Below are 20,609 nucleotides of genomic sequence, written 5' to 3' on the forward strand. Positions count from 1 at the left end.
CTTTCTGTAGTTTATTACACACATTTGACTTTGCCTGGTGAACTCTCCTGACAGGTCTTGTATGCTGTCTCTTTCACATTCTTTCATGCACTTGGCTTTGCCTGACATACTCTCCTGCCAGGACTTGTAAGCAGTTACTTTCAGCCACTTGGTATATTCTTAATTGAATTTCAACATATAACTTCTCTCTAGTTTAGTTTTCCCTTCTTTTGTTGGTATTGAGTGTCCCAGATCTAATGCCCACTGTCTAAGGCCTTAGTTATCTTGCCTGACACTCCTTCGGCATCCCTACCTTTTCCCTGGGCTCACTGGTATTCTTCTTGTGGTTTTTCGGCATAGCAGAATCTTGTGTTGATCCAGCTCCTGCGGCTCTCTGCCGTTGCCGGCACCTCCGGTAGGCGTTCGGGCTTCGGTCGGCTTTCCAGCCTCTGCGGTAGTCTAAAAGCATGCCTTGCTTCCTCTCGCTTCATTCTGGTTTCTGCAGAGCCTCCCCAAGTGCATTGCTGACTAGGCTGCCCTCTCGCTCTGCGTAGCTGCTTGGACTTCTGCGTCGCCGCCGGTACCTCGCTCTGCCCTGAACTGGAGAACACCATGCTTCTCTTCCCGGCATGGTTTTAAACCATTTTGTGCCAATCTAATGTCCCCAGCGACTAGGCCGCTGACAATGGTTTTCATTGGGAGTAATCTGGTGAGTGGGACATCCCTAAAAGGGAATTTGGAGGGGGGGAAGTGGGGGGGCTGTATGTGACTTTCTCCGATGTCATACCCCTGAGGATCGCCTCCTCCATGTGGTCCTTCCTCAAACAGCCTCCCCAAGGGTCAGGATCAGGGAGCGGCTGCTGTCCTCTGGCCCCATGTGCAGAGGCTACCCCCGGGAAAGGACTGATTATCAGATTCATCACAATATGGTAGATGGTTACACCTCATTATTTTAGAAAAGGTATGAGCATCCAAGGTTTTAGCACCTTTTTTGGGAATTTTCCCGAATCACAATAGACGTGAAGACTTATTTAGGTGGAATCTTTTTCATACTAAGGAAGACTTAGGGTGCAAACTTATAACTGAAGAGAAGGCGTACCATCTATTTTGTAAGCATAAAACAGTTATAAATGCTAAAACATTTAATAATGTACTGCAAAGCACTTTCTCCTCATCGCTTAGCCTATTGGGTTAGATACCCAAGTGGATCCCACATCATTGGGAATTGCTGTTACAGCTTTTTTGAACAGTTTAAAATGTTGTAATTGTGAGATTTTAAATATTGTATCAATTTTATTGAACTGATTTTAAATTTAAGCTAGATGCAGTCTGTGTAAGTAATGGTAATTGTTAGGCAAAGTTTGAAAGCAGTACCCTCTGGGAACACTACAAGCAACTAAGACTACATGTATAGGCAACCCAACCTTTGGTATAAACTTGTACTACACCGTTTTGGTAGTGTGTTGAGCAGCCAGGCTTATCTCAAGAGGGGAAATGTGAGCTGTAGTGGAGTTAAACAAAGATTCACAGTTGCAGGTATTCAAATAAACTCTTGCACTCAAGGTTTCTTGCATAAACAATGTATTTATCAGTCAGTTATAAAGCGTCCTTCAGAGGGAGCAATAGAATAGTAACACATCTACTTCAATACTGTACACTTTGAGTTTCTGAATCAGACAAGGCCCTTTTGGGATGGCCCACAGACACAACCTACACCCAAAGAATCAAATGTAGGGCCACATGCTGATTAGACGTGTGAGTTGTGGAAGTTACAAGCCCTTCTACAGTAAGAGGTATGTTCTTTTAGACTTGCTTTACAGTACCTTGGTAAAGAAGAAAAGGTAAGCTGATGGTTTCTGTTCCTGTGCAGCTCTGCAGATCTCACTGTTCCTGGGCCTCAGTCGTGGGGACAAGAGGGAGGATGTTGTGGGACTCCTACACTGCCCTTGCACCGTCAAAACTGCCTAGCTGCAAACGTTACTTTCAGTGGCTGTTTTGCGTTTCAGCTCCTTGCGATACAGCAAATAGCAATAAGCGCGGTTCCTGGCTGTCAAGGGGGACTGTCATTGCTTCTGGGGTCCCGCACTCTGCTGAGGGGGCTCAGGCTTGGTCTGTCCTGCTTCGTGGGAGTCCGGAGGATCTTCCAAAAGCTTTAGGCCAGCTTAAAAGTAACGCACACAATCTGGTGTCCCTCTCCGTGGCTATACAGTTTCCTGCAGCAACTCTGAGGAAATTACACCAGCTCCGAGATGGTTGTCCAGGTGGCTTACTTTAGAGTTGATTGGTCCCACCAACTCAAAGGGAGAAGTCATCCTTGCAGGGGCTTCTCTGTTGATGCAAACTTGGCAAGTAGTCACTGCAGAAGCGCGTCACCGGCCAAACCAACGGTCCAGGAGTTGCAGCAGGCGTAATCTTCAGGCTCTTCTTCGGTTCCTTCGTCCAGTGGTCGACTTCCAAGCCAAAAGACTCGCCCTTTATTCAGTTCTCTCCCATTCATCCCAGCCTGGCTGGCCCTCACCCAGCAGGGTGGCTGTCCTTGCCGGACAGTAGCCAGCCAATCACCCCAGAGTGCATTTGGGTCTCATAGGAGACTAAGCACAGGGAGTTACGGGCGCCTCCCTCACTTCCTGCCTACCCCAGACACTCTGCAGCCAGAGGCAGGTTTCACTCCAGAAACCCTGCCAAAGGCGAAATGAACAAAGACCACCAAACCTGGTTTGGCGCACAGAGAATCTATAGAAGGACCTTTCCACAAAGAGATGGCGAAAAACAAAGACCGGGGACCATTTTAGCAAAGATGGCTGTACGACATTTTGAAAAAGATGGCTCCTGCGGTTACTTTACCGGAGCCGCGAACGTTCGCAGTAAATGCAAACCAAGGTAGTTGAAAACTAAACCACTGCCACCAGCCATTCCATTGAGGAAAGGGTAACATAAAACATGTTACATGAGCATTTAGACACCGGGGATACTAAGTAACCCCTCCAGCACTGTATTGTAAGATCGGGTGGGCTGGGTCTAGTAAGTACAATGTAAGTAAAGTCAATTTCACTGTACTGCTCTGGGAAACAGTAGTTTGTCCCAGACAAGGTATTTAAACCTTGGGAAATCTAAAAGACTTCCATGTGCCACGGCACTGAAGGTGCAGTGTGACACAATTCTAAAATATCATGCCTATGGAGTTTGTTAGACTCCATAACCAAAAAGAAACGGTGTATAAAATCACATTAAAATACATGAGGGTGGGGAAAAAAGGGTCTCTCTCTCCAGGTAAAAAAAATCAAGTCCTCAAAATCCAGCAAAGTTGCTAGTGGCCTCTAAGGTGAAGGGAATTAGCACATTTTTGAGAATTCTCCCTAACAGTAATGCATTGAATATTACATTCTTCTGTATTGGATATTTTGTATTCTGAAGCTTGGTGTAATTGTAACATTGAATTTGTACTTCAAAATTGCACTTATTACAAAATAAATTGTTCAAAATATATATGATTCTTAACGTGTTTAATTGTAAAGGTTTTCTATTGAGAACCGTATAGAATAAAATAAAAATAAAATTTAAAAAGTCATCCGTAAATTGTATGGGACCTTGTGCCCAAAAGTTCAGTTTCCATCGTTTTTGGCAGTGGGAAAAAGTTAGGAGGAAGGTCCTGTGAATGTGAGGAAGGTTCCAAAAGTCGGAAGAAGACGTATTCTATTGAATACGACTGTTCTTAGCTTTTGGCAGCAAGTTTTGACAAAGCCGAATGGTAGTAAGTCTTTTCAGTAGTGGAGATGGGGGGGGGGGGGTCAGGTAAGTATCGCTACAACTTAACACCTGTTCTCCATTTTTTTCTCTTCAGAATTGGCATGTAGTCGGTCGGTCGCCAGAGTTCGGTTTCCCCGCCGTTGGTTCCGATCGAAGCAGCCCAGGAACTGCGGGTGCACGAAGAGTTGAGGTTGGGTACAGATGCTTGGTGCGACCTTTTGAACGAACAATGCAGCAGGCACTGGCGCAGGACTCTTGAGGATCTACCATACAACCCCACCCCCCACTCCACCCTCCCCTTTCTCTGCTCCAGAAGCAGATTTCGAAACTTGAGAACAGCTCACTTGATCATTGTGTTTCCCAAACAGGCTTTCATACACTTTCCTACCACCTATGCCAGTGGGCTCAGCATCACCTGATCGCTGAAGGACTCCTCATAAGGGTACCCACTGTTTTGAAGCCCCCGTAACTCTCAAGCTCTTGAGTACTTCTCAAGGTCCTCAAACGTCCATAATTGGTTTTAAAATAAAACCAGCACCTCGCAGCACATCACATTGACAAGATAATTAACTTAACCAATATGGACAATTCCCTATTCTTTTCACTCAACCTTATGTTTCCTTCCCTTCTTTGTGAAATGTCTCTTTTGTTCTCTGACTTTCTCCCTCTTTTCCATTTCCCACTTTTCTTATCTCGTGATGTGCGCAGTATAAAAGCCAATTAATATAACATAACATTCCATTGCCACTGCTGAGGAGACTCCTTGTTGAACCGAGCGGAGAACAGACCTATTGTGTGGCTATTTTAGCTCTCAGGCCACCCTCAATAACTGAGCATGGGTTGACCAAAGCAGCCAGGAAAGTTTTTTGTCGCTGGAAGTAGTTTCAACTGCTGATTTTTCTTTGATTCCATCATTATGCCCCTCATTCCACCTGTAATCTCAACGTGGTGCTTTCCTCTTTACACGTGTTTTAAACCTATGGCCTTAGAGTTGAAATTCAGAACCTGCAAAGCCGCTTTTCTTGTGATAATCACATCAGTATGCAGACCCATTCTCTAAACTTTGCCCCCTTTCTTTCCACAAAGATTTGGTGGTGTGGTCTCCACATCCATGTAATCTCCTGGGGGTCCTCACAGATTTTGACATCAGTAGATTGTTCACCTTTCCGTGTGCATGCTAACGGATACACCGAAGACGAGAACTCCCTGCATAACCTGGATGTGAGCCTGGTGCTAACAATTTATTTGATCAGGACAAAGAATTTCAGATGGTCATCATCATTGTGTGGCTCCATGGTAGGGTTTAAAGAAGCTTAAGATGCCTATTGTATACTACACATTACTCTGTTCTACACATTTTATTCAGTGAGGAAGGTTAATCACTGTTGGGAAAGATTTCTCTAGTCCCCCCTTTCCTGCCATTTGAATGGACCTTCAAACGTGTTGCTTTTAGTTTTTATTCTGACCTGTACTTTTTACAGTGCAGTGAAACCTTCAGCTTCGCTACACTGTCTTTTGCTCCTGTTATGAGGAAACTGACATGTCCTTAAGGCTGCCAGTCCTGGGAAACATTGTTTCCCTTAGTCTTGTGACATTGTTACTACTTTTAGTAACTTATCACTTGTGGTAACGTTTATCATTGTACAATGCATCTTAAGATGCAGTACAATGGGGTACACTTTTATTTGCCCTGGACTAACACTCAAAGGATTTTTGGCGACTGTAGGTGTGTTAAATGGACAAGCTGGTGCCAGCAGTGACATTTTACCCTTCTTTGGTACTTTTCGTTTCAGCTTTACTGCGTTTGGCTACTAACTGTGGCTAGTGTCCAAACATGGCCGTGCCACATGGTTTTCGCTTGTCCTTTGGCCATCTTATTCTTTAGCCTCCTTCATTGTCTCTGAGTCTAGGAAAATCCTTATAAGGACTTCCAGTGGCTGGGAAAGCAAAAGCTTTTGGCGGGTTACTAGAGGGCTGTGTGTTTTTGCTGGTTGGATGTGGGCTGCGACTGTCTGGTCCCAATCCACAAACTGGTTTCAGTGTGCGAGTGGTATGCATGAATGTACCCTCAAATGGTCCTAATTGGGGGGGGGGGGTATGGTGTGTGGGTCCTGCTGTTGGCAGTTTCAGCTCTTACCTGGCTTTTAGGATCAGGCGAGGAACCCTGCACCCATTCTTCAGAGATCCTGGAGTAAACTGAAGGAGCCAAGACTCCTTTCCAGCTATGAGACTTGTGAAGAGACCGGAGGCCTCGTGACCAACTTCTGCTGCTGCCCTGGTGGATCCCTGGCTTGCTCGTGATATTCAGCAGTCCTGCGTGGGAGCTGCGACCCTTGGAGGGAACATCCATTCCTGATGTCTGCTTGGTACCCTGCAAAGAGGAGACTTCGGAAGTGTCCCGGGACCGTCCTATGGCTGACCAGCTCCGAGTGTGTGCTACCGTCCTGCCGACATCACCGTTTTGAGTTTTGACTGGAACTTTGGGGATCCTCAGCTTGTCCTACAAGGAGGGAAAGTCTGACTGCGACAAATGAGGCCCTTTGGGTCGCCGTGCTGCAGTGACCCCCCGTCCGAAATCTCTTGCATTGTCCAGTCCTGAGGGGTCCTGCATCAAGCTTTTCTTCATTCTTCATCCGAGAGTCCTTGCACCAGCGAAAGACACCAACTGTAGATCAGCTTGAACCTGCAACCCCTGCGTATCGAGAACTGCGACTGATGGCGGCAAAAGCAACTTTGGACCCTCTTCAATCGACCTGCCGAGTCTGGGGAAGAATATCTGAGTATGGGGGGGAGGGGTGGGGTGTAAGTTACAGTGGTTCTTACCTGCCCCTAAACTCCCTGTAAAAGGTTTCTTAACTTTTTAAAAACCTTCAAAAATACTTTGGTTTTATCATAGCTTGCTGGCGCAAGCATTCTGAAAGTTGGGGACACTTTTACTAATTAGAATACATTGTCCCCGAACACTTGGAAATGTTCACTGGACCCCAGAGACCCTACCTTTTTATTTTTTTTCCAGCTTAACAAACTTTGTCTGAACTTTCCTGAACATTTGGGCATGAGGCCCCAGACAATTTAGGGAAGGACAAGTGAAGTTAGGGTTAACTCTTTGTGGACTATTGGTGCATAATCTAATCTGTACTTTACAGGTGTTTGATTTGTATTATGCCCTCAACCAGTGACTACATATATATATATATATATATATAATCTATTATTAGTGTTGTGATATATTTCTACCTGTTAGTAGTCATTTTTCATAGTGTTTTTGCGCCATAAATAACTTGTTATAGATACTGTCAACGTGTAATCTGTGATTCCCATTGTGTGGACTCATTGTGGACCCATTACAAGCTCACCACCTCTTGACTTATCCTAGACCCTCGTCACTGCTACCTTGAACCGGTTTGGGTACAGCACCCCAGAGTTGTCCCAGTCACAATGTAAGTCGGCCTTCTATACATCTGCCCACAGGCCAGGGTATAGCAAATCGGTCCCGACAACAGTTTTTAGTTTAATTTCTTTCCTATTACTCGCTAAAGAGGAATGAGCAATTTCTCAGTTTGGCAAGGTTCCAATATAGCTCAGATATGTCCTTTGGTTTTCTGGCATCTCTCTGTGACCAAAATCCTGGGCATGGTTTAAAAAAAAAAATGTTTAACAAACGTCTGTTTTGGCATGATTTGCTTGAATAATTGTTCCGTCCTATGTAGCTACATAATATTTAAAATGATGGTTAAGTTATACCTGAGAAGTGCATATGTTTTTTTAAAAGTGGGGCCATATGACTCACAAAACCAGACCTGTTTTTGAGTTATTTTTATGGTTTTATGTTCTTTTGTCAAAGTAAATTACACTGCAGTAATTTACTTAACCAGAATTAGTAGCACATTTTTTGTTGTTGAAATAATTCTTTTTATTTATGGGGCTGTGTCAAATACTCCCTCTCCCCTCCAAGTCATTTTGTCAAAGTAAATCACAAGAGTGTAATTTACTACAGCAAAATAATGTGCAACCATTTTCAGGGGGCACAATTTCAACTTGCAAGTTAATATCCAGGCATAAAAAGTCATTTGCCACCTCAATTGTGCATATACACACAGCACACCATTTCTTACTTGCCATGGGTCCACTATCACTAGCCAGTGGCGAGGGCACATTTTGAGCCCTGACATTTTTATTTATTTACCTTTTCTGAATAGGATTATTTTGTCTGTTTTGTAAGTGTCATTGTTTAGATTCAGGATTTGGTAGATTTTATTTTTCATATGAATTGTTTTTTTGTAGCAGACTTGTATTGACGATCCAAACTATACCCATTGCTTAAGGAATAATCCTTACATGTTTTTCTTTTGATATTTAGTCGATTTGTGCCACCTCAGACGAGCTCTGGGAACAGGTTTATGACACAGCAGAACAGTCCTGTGCCTAGTCCATATGCTCCTCAAAGCCCAGCAGGATACATGCCATATTCACATCCACAAAGCTACACACATCCGCAGATGCCGCAAGGTAATGCATGTTTTTAAGCTTAAACCATCTGATGAAATGATATGCCATCTAATAAGACACGTAATGTGCTGTATGACCTAATGGAACGTTTCTTTTTAAGCTACTTCTGGAGGCTTCAAAATTCATGAATATTAAATCTCTGGCCAGGTTGGTGATCTAAGAAGATAACAAGGTGTACCTGTGAGATCCAAAATGGCCAATAGATTCCTGTCTGTGTTTTTTTTAACCACATAAACGACTAACCTAAAAGCGCTTCTTTATTGCGTTAAGTTTCCAAACTTAAAGTGAAAATAGATCAATCCAAAAGATGCGTGGTGGAATAGATAGAGGCAGACTTCCCACGTGTAGGCATGGAGTGTGACTTTCTGATTCCTGTAGTTGAGGAAGTAGAGTCTACGCCTCTGGACAGACCTCTCTGGTGTCGAGGGGGTTCCTTAGATCTTGGGATGAGGCTTGGACTTTAAAAAAATAAATAATTGTGACTGTTGTCATTCCTTCTAGGACAGGAACCAGGTTTTGTTTCTGTTGGTGGGACTCGTCCGTCTCTTGAGCCTCACAACATAAAGACTTTGCTAGTAAAGACTTTGCTTCTTGGGAATCCTGTACCCCATTCCTTTTTTGAAACATTTTTTCACTCTTTTGTTAGTCTGTCCCCTTACGAGCTGGTGGCAGTATAACTCTATTTTTTACAATTTTAATGGTCTATTAATATATGTAACGCCTGGCCATTTGGGCTTGCCAAGTATGGTTTTACCGTACTAATACCTGTAGGAAAAGAGTAAAAACTCACAGTATGCGTTGAAGAGATTTTTATTTTCAAATGTACCTTTACTTTATGGTACTTGGGTTTAATGCTATACTGTACCGTTTCGTCTCTTTGCGTCATTCTCTGGTCGTCATTTCTTCTATATGTGAGTCCGTCCGGGTTCTCGTGACGTCACCATTCGTCTTCCATTAAGACCTTTGTAGTTTCTTCAGGGGCTGTACTCGGGCAATCTTCGTTTCATCTGTTGATAGGGTTTCCTCAATGGATACCTTACTGTCCATAGGTTCCTTGGTATTGGTACTTCAATAGGTGCCGTTCTTCTGATAGGTACTGGACAGAGCCCCACTGCGGCTCTCTGCTGGTTTATTTGCTCATCATACATCACATATTTCGGTGAGAACGTTCCTGGTACTTCAAAATGGACGGTTGGAGTGCAGGCTTTATTTGGGACCTCCTCTACACAGTAAAAACGCACCATGGTAGGAAAATGTAACTACTGCCACCAGCCATTAAATGTAGTGAGGGTAACATAAAAAATGTTACATGAGTAAGTAGGAAAAGGGGCTACGAAGTAACCCCCCAGTACTTCCACATAAGATGGGCTGTACTGGACCTACATAGGAAAAACAGTTAAGTAAAGTCAATTTCACTTTACTACCCTTGGGCACAGTAGTTCATTTAAGATAAGGTATTTAAACCTCATGAAAAATCCAAAGGACTGCTCTGTAACACTGCACTGGCGGTGCTGCGTGTCACAACATAAAAGGTGATGCCTATGGAGATTCAGACTCCAAAACCAAAAGAAACAGAGTCCAAATCAGATAATTAAGAGGGTGAGGAAAAAGGTTGTACCGCCTCCAGGATAAAAAATTAAGTCCTAAAGTCCAGCAAAATAGCTGGGGGTAAGGTAGAAGGGAATTAGCACAGAAATGAGAATTCTCCCTAACATAGGGTGAATCTGCAATAAGCATGGAGGATTTATTTTCCTTTTGCCAGATAAGTTGCGTCAACTTTTTTCCCCAAATCTGCCTCTAGGGATTCCATAGAAGTACTTGATCTAATCATAAAAGCCAGGTACTTGATTTCTTTTATCACAGGTAAATACTGTTTGGCCAGTTTCCACTTAAAGCGCCCTGCCATTTTTTTATTTATTTATTTATTTATTTATTTATTTATTTATTTATTTTGGATTGAATGGTTATAGGTCATAAAGGTTTTGCTGGTATTAAAAATAAGATAATTGGAAAGTGCATAGTTTTAAAAGGCTGTGCTCAAACGCTGGAGACCTATCGGGGTGTGGTCCATTAGGACCACATCCGTTTAGGCCAACCTATTGATTTTAAGACTATCGATCGAGGGAGCAGCCAGAGTATAAGTAGTTTACTCCAGAGATCGGCCAGGAAAAGGTTAAAAAGGCAGGGCGCTACAATGCATCCCGGCCTTTCACCTTTCTCTGTGGAAATAGGTGAGGACAAATGGCCTTGTGAGTGCAATCTCACTTGTCATGGAGCTGAATTAGGATCGCTAAAAGACCCTGCGGAATACCCCAAGCTTTTCATTTACACCAGAGTTTACCTCTGTTGATTGTATCAAATGCCCTGGATAGGTCTATCCAAACCCCAGGAAGTAGACTATCTTTGTTCCGCTTTGTATTTAGAATATTTAACACTAGGCCATTCAAAGTCGTGGACGGGCCCTTCCGGTAACCTGTCTGGAATTTTGAAAGAATGTTTGCCAGAGCTGCCCAATCCTCTAATTCCTTCAAGATAGTTCCCGAAGATTTTACTCTAAATATCCATCAGCGCAATTGGACAAAAATTAGAAGGGTCCTTGTGATCACCTTTCTTATATATGGTGGTTAGGATGGCTTTACACCTAGAATCAGGGCACTTGTTTTTATGATGTTAAAATTATTGAACAAGATGGAGGTCCATAGACGTAATGAGGAGTGCAGCATTTCGTTTGTGAGGCCATTTGGCCTGGCTGCCCTGGATCTAGAGTACCTATGTGTTAGACCTTCAATCCCTTCTTCAGAGAAGTAGAGTTCCCACCTCATTTCAGGTCTCAATGCACAGCTCCATGGATTCTGAACCTCGAATATCCTGGTGAGATAATTTGTCGATAACAATTGTGATTTATATTTGATTGGACTATGGCTTGATGTTGGGCCTGAGGATTTATGATTCCCCAGATATTGCGAGAATGACCTGTCACTGCTTTTTGCATAGACAGACCATCAGTGACTTCTCTCAAACTTTTTATTCCTGGACCAATTTCTTTATTGGTTATAGAGAGCCTTCTTTTCCCGGAGGAATACCTCGAATTCCACCCCATCCTTTGCCAGCATTCAAATGTCTCTACAAAGTACTCTTCCGCTCCTTGGTCTCTGAATCAAAACTGTGAGCATGAGGCCCATGCAAAGGACCTTGTTTAGTCCTTGGTCTGTCTATATCCCATAAAAGATCGACAAAGGGGTCATATAGGGCATCTAGTGCCTTTTGGGTTGATGGCCCCTACTAGGTCTTCCAGTTTGGAATTAAGGTCCCTCCTTATGTGCTTGAACTCAGCCAGACGATTCCCTCGCTGATTTACGAATATCTTTGCAGCACATACTGGTTTTGGATGCCCTGATAAACTGTCTTAAAGTTGCCAGCAGTGGTAAATGATCACTAGTACTAGTATCAACAATTTTGAACTACATACATTCCTGAAAAAGATGCTATGAGAGTACTAAGTAATCCATGGTGGACGCAGATAGGCCACTTCTGTTTTAGCTGGGGGAATGTCCCGAACCATAGTGCCATTGGCAATGTTTTCGACCATTCACATGTGATATCGCACTGTATGAACCCCCAAATTTTTCCCCAAACTATTGGCGTTCAGGTCACCTGCAACCAATATCTTATTTTCCGGAAAGGAGACGCTAACAGTCAACAATACTTCTGCCAAATCCTCCAAAAACCTTTCCAGGTTGGAATGAGCCGGGCTCCAGTATAAATGTATCCATACCAGTGATTTGTGGCGTGGCTGGGGTGGAAGACCGATCTTGACTGGCAAAATGCCCAGTCTCTCTGAGAAAAACTGTTCACTACTCCTCAACGAAGTGTTGCGAACTGCCACCAAATGGCCCCCTGAGGGTCTTTCCCCATTCACGTTGGTTGCGGCCTGATAATAAATTGTAAAACCATCCAACTCAAAGTAGTCCCTAAACCATGTCTTCTGTAGGAGAATCAAATCATGTTCCTGGAATATATATTTCCTCATTATCTCACCTTTAAGTGGACTAGAGCCCCGCATATTTCAACTGAAGAGCCTCAAACATTCACTAACTAAAAAGACTTCCGCGTCATTCAACTTCTCGAGGACCTCAGGCGAGGATTTCACGGAGCAAGGCCCTCCCTGTTCCTTCATCATTTTTCCAACATCACCCCCATTTCTGGCTCACCGGCTGCCCGCTTGACTGTCGCTTTCCTGAGACCATCCTCTTCCCTTCGCGCTATCTTGGGTTAGTCCAGTCTTTTGATTCTGTGAACATTGCAGTAGTGTAGGGGAAACCTCCAACCCCAGTTCTTTGAAATCCCTCGCCGACCTCAGCATGGCCTTTACACCCATCTGAGATTTCATCGCCATCTCCACTATATTCGTGATTTGGTTGTACGGGAAGCTTATACGGTCACTATCGTGTGAAGAGAGGTAAGTAAGTAGAGGTTTGGGATTTGTCCTATTATAGCTAGGATGTTTCCCCGGTTTAGACTAGCTTGGCCCTTAATTGAGTCAATGCTTTTCAACCATACTCTGGGTAAGGAGAAAGGGCTCATTTCCTTCCTACATGTTATATCTTCAGTCAGCCAGAGCCCCATTCATGTGGGGCGCACAGTTTACCCCTTGGATCTTAGAAGTTAGAGGTTACCAAGTCCTCCATCATAAATCTGGCTCCGACCACATTGGGCCCTTTCATACTAAGTCTGTTGTATCCTGTACTGCAGGGCCCAATTGTTTTTATCAGTACTTCGAGGGGATTGGGTCCTCAAACGTATTCCATATCTATGACATGTAATCACTACAGCTGTGCTGCTTCGGAAAATCTTCGGCTCCTGCGTCGATGACGTCGATACGCCGCCCTCGAGGACCTCCTCTGACGGCCGACGTCACTGGATGTTATAAGTAGGACGCACAACGCCCGTAGCCTCAGTTTCGTTTTTTCCACAAACGTGTTCGCTTCGGAGATCTCGGCGTGCCTCGACTCTTTGGAGTTTCTGTTCTTTCTCGGTTCTTCAAACCTGTTCGTATTGTGAAGTACTTTCTTTGTGGAGATGTCTATCTTGTCTTCCACACCGCGTCCGGGCTTTAAGAAGTGCGGGGACTGTGGGTCCAAGATGTCGGTAACGGACTCGGACGACGCCTACCTCGGGGAGGCCCATGACACGGATGACTGTCGACTGCCAGTCGCTCACGTCCAAAGCCTTGCGGGAGCGCAAGAAGAAGTTATCGGTAGGTAAGGTGTCGAAGCCACGGAAGTAGAGGTCTGCGGGGCTCTCGACGGACAATTCGAGGGGCGACTCTCTGCGTCATCGGAAGTCCAGTGGGTTCTCGGTCCCGCTCTCAGTCCCGCAGTCTGTCCCGCCACTCCTCTGCCTCTTCGGAGCACTCCCGGAAGCGCCGTCATCGATCGCCTTCCCCGTCCTCATCCGAGGACTCTGCCCGTCGGCTGGTCGCTTACCCCACCAAGCATGCGACGCCGGAGGAGTGGGCTTCCTTCGGGAAGAAAATGTTGGCGATTCTCGAATCGCAGGGAACTGGTCCGTCCGCGCCTCCGAGTGGGGTCGGTCGAGAGACGCCGCTCACTCAGACAAGGGGAATCGTTCTCGTCATGCCCGTTCCAAGTCCCGGTACTCGACGCGCTCAAGACCATGTGCACCTGTGGTGTCTTCGAGGAAGACGTCGACGCCAAGGTCGTCGACGGACTCTTTTGAGGCCCCGCCTCCGAAGAAGTCGACACCATGGGCGCCCAGGCTGTCGAGGGACATGCTCGGGGCTACGGCCTCGAGGACTGTCAACGCCATCGATGCTGTCGGCACCGCGTTCGACGTCGATTCACTCGATGCCCTCTGTGCCTTTCGAGGCTGTTTCGACGGGGGGTTCCCCGGGGCTCGGTGGAACCACCGAGAAAAGCTCTGGCAAAGGTCAAGCATGGCTTTGTTCCCCATTCTGTGCTTTCTTACCGTCAGCTTGAGTTTATTTCAGAGGTGGATGAGGGCTCTGATGATGGCATGGTTCCGGATACGATGCCGGATGAGATTCTCTCGGGCCATAGCCAAATTGTGGACCTGCGGCAATCCCTGCATGATGCCAGTGGGCTGGACACCTCCCCAGAGGTGGAGTTTTGTAGGCCTGAGCCTGGCACTCATGCCGACTCCTCGTACCGGCACATTATGTGCAGGGTCACTGAGTATTCGGGATGGTCTGCTCCCCCAGGGGATTTTCTTCAGGATGACCTTACGGATATCCTCGACCACGGTCCACCATCTGACCCGGTACTGCCATTCCAAATGGCTCTACAGAGGAGGGTGGCGGCGGCTTGGACTGCTCTGAAGAGTCTCCCGGCAGTGGGCAAGTCTTTGCCGCGAAAATACCGCCCAGCCAGTAGCGACCCTGCTACTTGACCAAGCACCCCACTCCGGAGAGTTTGGTGGTGCAGGCGGCTACAGCCCCGGCAAAGCAGGCGTCGTATCCTACCATCCCGCCTGATGGGGACGACAAGCATTTTGACGGCTGGGCGAAGAAAGTGTTTTCTGCAGGGGGTATGGCGCTTCAGGTGGCCAACTCCGTATGTGCCTTGTCACGTTTCACGCACACTCTATGGAACTGTTTCCTTAGCGGCTGAACATATTCCCGAAGGGGACGAAAGGGATGGTTTCCTTGCCATGGTTCAGGATGGCAAGGATGCCATGTGTGAGGCCTTTCAGCCAGGTTTGGACATGGCAGATTGCGTCAGCCGGTCCATGGCGGCGAGCACCGTGATACGCAGGTTTGCGTGGTTGCGGAAGTCGGGGTTTGCTCCTGATGTGCAGGCCCGAATCCTCAACATGCCCTTTGACGGGGAACATCTTTTTGGCAGCAAGGATGACGAGTGCCTCGAGAGGTTGCAGACCTCCAAAGGTGCAGCGAAGTCGTTGAGCGCTGCAGTTCGCCAACCTCCGCCTTTTCATCCTAGGGGACAGCAATGGAGGGGAGGTTCCTTTCGTTATTACTCATCCTTTGGTGAAGCGAGAAAAGCTGCCAGTCAAAGGGGCCACCGTAGGAGTGCCAGAGGTGGAAAACAAGGTACACGAGGTGCCAAGGCCCCTCGGGCTGTTGCCTCTTTGCCCTCAGGCAACATCGCAGCCGCTTCATCTCAGTCATGAGGCCATGTCCCATGGTTCGCTGGTTGGGGGAAGGCTGGCGCAGCATCTTGCAGAGTGGCGCACCATTACTTCAGATGTGTGGGTTTTGGAGATCATAACCCACGGCTACTGTCTTCCATTCCGGCAGAGGCCTCTAGACAATCCACCGGGGAATCTTTTTGAAGAGTCCAGATCCGCTCCTTGCACAGGAAATTCAATCCCTGCTGGAGAAAGGCGCCAAAGAACTGGTGCCTGTAGCGGAGAGGAACAAGGGATGGTATTCCCCTTATTTTTTGATTTCCAAGAAAGACGGGGGATTGAGACCCATTATGGACTTGCACGGTTTGAACAAACTCCTCAGGGAGGACAAGTTCAAGATGGTTACTCTTTCTCAAGTCCTCCAGGCCCTTCAACTTCAGGACTGGTGTGTGTCTCTCGACCTCAAGGATGCTTATTTTCATGTGCCGATACATCCAAAGCACAAGAAGTAGGTGAGGTTTGCGGTTGGCGACTCGCACTTTCAGTTTCGGGTCCTGCCGTTCGGATTGACCTCCGCCCAGAGGCTCTTCACCAAGCTCATGGTTGCGGTGGCAGCGCACCTCGGGAAAGGGAGGATTCATGTCTACCCCTACCTGGACGATTGGTTGATCAGGGGGCACCCTCCCGAGCAGGTCCTGGATCATCTGTCAGTCACCTGCCACTCCCTCTACAAGCTGGGCTTCTCCCTCAACTTGAAGTCCCATTTGACACCAACTCAGAGGCTCCAGTACATCAGAGCTGTGCTCAACACGTCCCTGGGGCAGTATTTTCCTCCCCAGGTGAGGTCTCATCACATTCAGCAGATGGTGCACAAGTTTCAGCTTGTCCAGAGTCTCCCAGTGTTCGAGTTATTGAGGTTGCTTGGCTTCATGGCAACCTATATTCTTCTGGTGCCAGCGGCCAGGTTGCGGATGAGATCTTTGCAATAGGCACTCAAGCTCCAGTGGTCTGTCCTCCGGCGGGTTGTCGGACCCTGTTCAGGTGCCGTCCTCGGTCGTCCTGGACCTTCTGTGTTGGGCCGTCGAAGACAATCTGATGAAGGGGGCTCCATTTTGGCTACCCTGGCCGGAGGTGACGATCGTGTCGGACGCATCCCTCATGGGATGGGGAGCTCATGCCAACGAGTTGAGTCAGCCGTTGTTGGTCTCCGTCGGAGTCCAGACTCCATATCAATCTGTTGGAGCTAGGGCCGTCAGGCTAGCCCTGAATATTTTTCTGCTGACTGTGCGAGGGAAGAATGTCCTGATCCTGACGGACAACACGGTGGCCATGCACTACCTCAACAAAAAGGGGGGGGGGCAGGGTCACTTTCTCTGTGCAGGGAGGCGATGCAACTCTGGTTCTGGGCAATCCAGCAGGAAGTTTCGATCTCGGCAGTTCATCTGGCCGCAGACTAAAACGAGACGGCGGATGCTCTGAGCAGGCAGAGCCCGAGCTCTCACGAGTGGGAGTTGGCTCAGGAGATTCTCCTGGAGACCTTTGCCCTTTGGGGGACGCCTCCAGTGTCAACCGGAAGTGCGACAGGTTCTGCTCGCGGGAATTTCCACCAAGAGGAGCCTTAGATGTGGTGGAGTGGTCCTTCTCACTGCTGTACACGTTTCCTCCAGTCCCTGTCATCCCGCAAGTGCTGCGGAGGTTACGGAGGTTCGGTTCCCGGATGATCCTCATTGCTCCGGCATGGGCCCGGAGGACGTGGTACCTGGACCTTCTCGACTTGTCCATCTGCCCTCGACATAGTCTTCCCTACCGAGATGATCTGCTCTCACGGGAGGGGGGGGGGGGGGGGTCAGGTTCTCCATCCAGAGGTCGGATCCCTCAACCTTCACGCTTGGCTTCTGAAAGGTTGAGGTATAAGGATTGGGACCTCCCTGAAGACGTGATGAAGGTGTTGCTTTCGGCCAGACGGCCGGCATCAAAGTCCCTGTACCGTTGCCGTTGGAGAAAGTTCTGCGACTGGTGCAGGGTTAAGAATGTGGATCCTTTTTCATGTGATATTCCTGTGCTTCTGTCTTTTTTGCTTTCTTTAGCCCACAAGGGCTTGCAAGTGGGTACCATTAGAGGTTACCTGGCGGCGCTGTCCATATTTAAGCGCTTGTCTGAGGAGTGTTCTGATTTTAAAATTCCGTTAATTTCTCACTTTCTGAAAGGGCTCACTAATGTGTTCCCTCCGTCACCTTTCCAGGTGCTCGGTTGGGATTTGAACCTTGTTCTCAAGTTTCTAATGGGTGCTCCATTTGAGCCTTTACATTCTTGTCCTTTGAGACTGTTAACCCTTAAAACAGTATTTTTAGTTGCGGTCGCTCGCTGAGTGAGTTACACGCTTTTTCAGTTAAGCCGCTCTTTACTGTGTTTCAGAAGGACAGGGTTGTCCTTAGAGTTCGTCCTTCCTTTCTTCCGAAAGTGGTGTCGGAATTGCATTTAAGCCAGGTCATTCTTCCGGCATTTTATCCTCCTCCGCATCCTGGTAAGGACGAGGAGAGGCTCCATAGGTTAGATCCTAGGAGAACTTAAGTTTCTACATTTCACGCATGTCCCGGGTCAGAGTGGATGATCAGCTCTTTATAGGTTACACTGGAAGGCGTTTGGGACAAGCTGTTATTAATCAGACTTTGTCTAGATGGATTATCTTGACAATTTCTGAGTGTTACGCTTGGCGGGTAAGGACCCTCCGGTAGGCTTACGGGCCCATACTACTAGGGGTATGGCTGCCTCTACTGCCCTACGGAGGGGTGTTCCTATTCGTAACATCTCTGAAGCAGCCACTTGGGCTTCGGTCCATACTTTTGTACGACACTACTCCCTAGATTCCATCCATGGGCAGGATCTGGCCTTTGGCAAGGCGGTCCTTTATCCTGCAATATGATTGGGCATTCTAAATTTCTATATTCTAAATTCTTTTTACCTCCTCCATACGTTGGTACTGCTTTGGGAGTCTGTCATAGATATGGAATATGTCGGAGGACCCAGTCCCCTCAAAGAACAAGGTACTCTCTTACCTGGTAACGTTCTTTCGATGGGATGGTCTGACGACTTATTCCATATCGCTCCCTCCCTGCCTACCCCGCTACAGAATTTCTTATGCGATTGCAGCTTGTTTCCGCAAGGCTTTCTGTGGTCATACTGGCAGAAGATTGGTGCCACACGTTCTGGGGGAAAAAACGACAACTGAGGCTACGGGCGTCGTGCGTCCTACTTATAACATCCGGTGACGTCGGCTCGATGGAGGCCCTCGAGGACAGCGTATCGACTTCATTGACACAGAACACAGACGCCGAAAGATTTGCCGAAGCAGCACAGCTGTGCTGATTACTGTCATAGATCTGGAATACATCATCGGACCATCCCATCGAAAGAACGTTACCAGGTAAGAGAGTACCTTGTTCTTCTGATGCTTGTTAATCTGCTTAGAATCACATGCTGTGCATATGGTGTTAAGAAAAGCGTCTCGTGGGCGCTGGGTACCTGAACTTCCAGTGGATGGTCGTGGTGAAGTAGCCAGGCTGTCCGACTGATGGTTGCAGAATGTGTGACGCGAGGAACCAGCGCAACACCCGCCCTGAATTCAAACAGGGTCAGTGGTGAACCAGCTCCCAACGCCACGGATGCGCACTTCCCTGATTTGTGTGACGTCGGGACAGTGCAAGCACTGACAGGGAAGGCGGGTCTTGACTGGATGGAAACTCCACAGCTGGATACCACAGCTAGGCTCCAGAAGAAGCGGGTGTCCGATGAAGAGTACTGAAGTAGGCAGGTGCAGTGGGAGGATTAGTAGACTCAGAACTCCAGAACTCCAGAACTCCAGGGAAGGCAAGGCACTGAACCAACAGGCAAAGAGACAGGAGAGACTAGGGACCCTGGGGCAGAACAAGGGAAAGAACTGGAAGGTAGGAAGGGAGCAGGAAGGATGAAGGCCCAGGGACCTACTGGCTAGAAAGGAATGAGGCAAGAACTCCCAGAGGCAGACAAGGAAAGGAACCTTCAGCAGGGAAGGACAAAGAACTGGGAATACTGACAAGGTGCCACTCAAGAGTAACGCAAGCGAGGACGCGATCAGGAAACAAACCGCGTTGAGACGCGGTTTGTTCAAGCAAACTGGCCCTTTATATAGGGCAGGCAGCACCCGGGAGGCTTGGAACGCAATCCGTGCTGTCCCCGGGTGCTGACGCGCCCAAAACGAGGCTTGGGAAGCAAGCTTGCAACTTCCCGAGCGCTCTGTGGACGGTGCATGCGCGAAGGACGAAACACGGCCCTCCGCGCCTGCGCAAACCACGTGTACGGGAAAATCCGGAAGCGGCTTGAGCCGCAGATGACCAAGGTTCCCCCAACCTGTATCGGGGATAGATGCGCCAGGACAGGAAGCGCCGGGACCTGCAGATGCGCCCCGCACCCCGGGTAAGTGGCATGACACTATGTCCCCTCCCAGAAAGGCCAGGGGCCCCAGGTTTCCAAGGGAATCTGAGGTAGAAGTCGCGAACTAGACGGGGAGCGTGCAAATAACTGCAAGGTTCCCAAGTGCGATCACAGGTCGGGTAATCCTTCCAGTCCACCAAATACTGAAGCACTCCCCGTCGTATGCGCGAATCACAAATCTCCTGCACTTCAAATTCGGGCACACCATGGACATCAACAGAGGCAGGTCTGGAGAAAGATCGCTGGAAGGTGTCAACCACATAAGGTTTCAAAAGGGAGACATGGAAGACAGTATGAACCCGCCAGGACTGTGGCAACTGTAGGCGATATGCTACAGAGGACAAACGCTTAGTAACCTTGAATGGGCCAAAATAACGGGGAGCTAGTTTGGTAGGTAGATTACGCACTGACAGATACTTAGAGGACAACCAGACTAAATCTCCCACATGGAAAAGTGGTTCGGGAGTGCGCCCTTTATCAGCCTGTTGTTTCATGCGCCCCTGTGCCTCAACAAGAGTTCTGCGTGCCAACGAGTGTTGCTTTCGGATGGTGACGACCAGACGATCAGCAGATGGAACTGTACTGGGTGGTACTGGATGAAAAGGCACTAATTTAGGATGTTGACCAAAAGAACAGTAAAAAGGACTGAGTCCGGTAGCAGAATGTTTTGCATTGTTATAAGAGGCTTCAGCAAGAACCAGATGTGTCTTCCAATTGGTCTGAGTGGCATTAGCAAAACATCGAAGGTAGTGCTCCAAAGTTTGATTGGTTCTATG

At 47.5% G+C, this 20,609-nt stretch overlaps 1 protein-coding gene across 6 annotated transcripts in view; it reads left to right on the forward strand.

Annotated features, from left to right (window-relative positions):
- NIPBL (NIPBL cohesin loading factor) overlaps window positions 1-20,609 on the forward strand; it is a 2,053,700-nt gene that overhangs the window by 261,558 nt on the left and 1,771,533 nt on the right. For all 6 annotated transcript variants that reach the window (XM_069627143.1, XM_069627142.1, XM_069627145.1 and 3 more), the window contains exon 6: window positions 8,087-8,235. In XM_069627143.1, the coding sequence (XP_069483244.1) occupies window positions 8,087-8,235 (149 nt within the window). The remainder of the gene's footprint in view (window positions 1-8,086; window positions 8,236-20,609) is intronic.

The sequence above is a fragment of the Ambystoma mexicanum genome, chromosome 6p (assembly GCF_040938575.1).
Source record: "Ambystoma mexicanum isolate Mex_15411 chromosome 6p, UKY_AmexF1_1, whole genome shotgun sequence".
Classification (NCBI taxonomy): Eukaryota; Metazoa; Chordata; class Amphibia; order Caudata; family Ambystomatidae; genus Ambystoma; species Ambystoma mexicanum.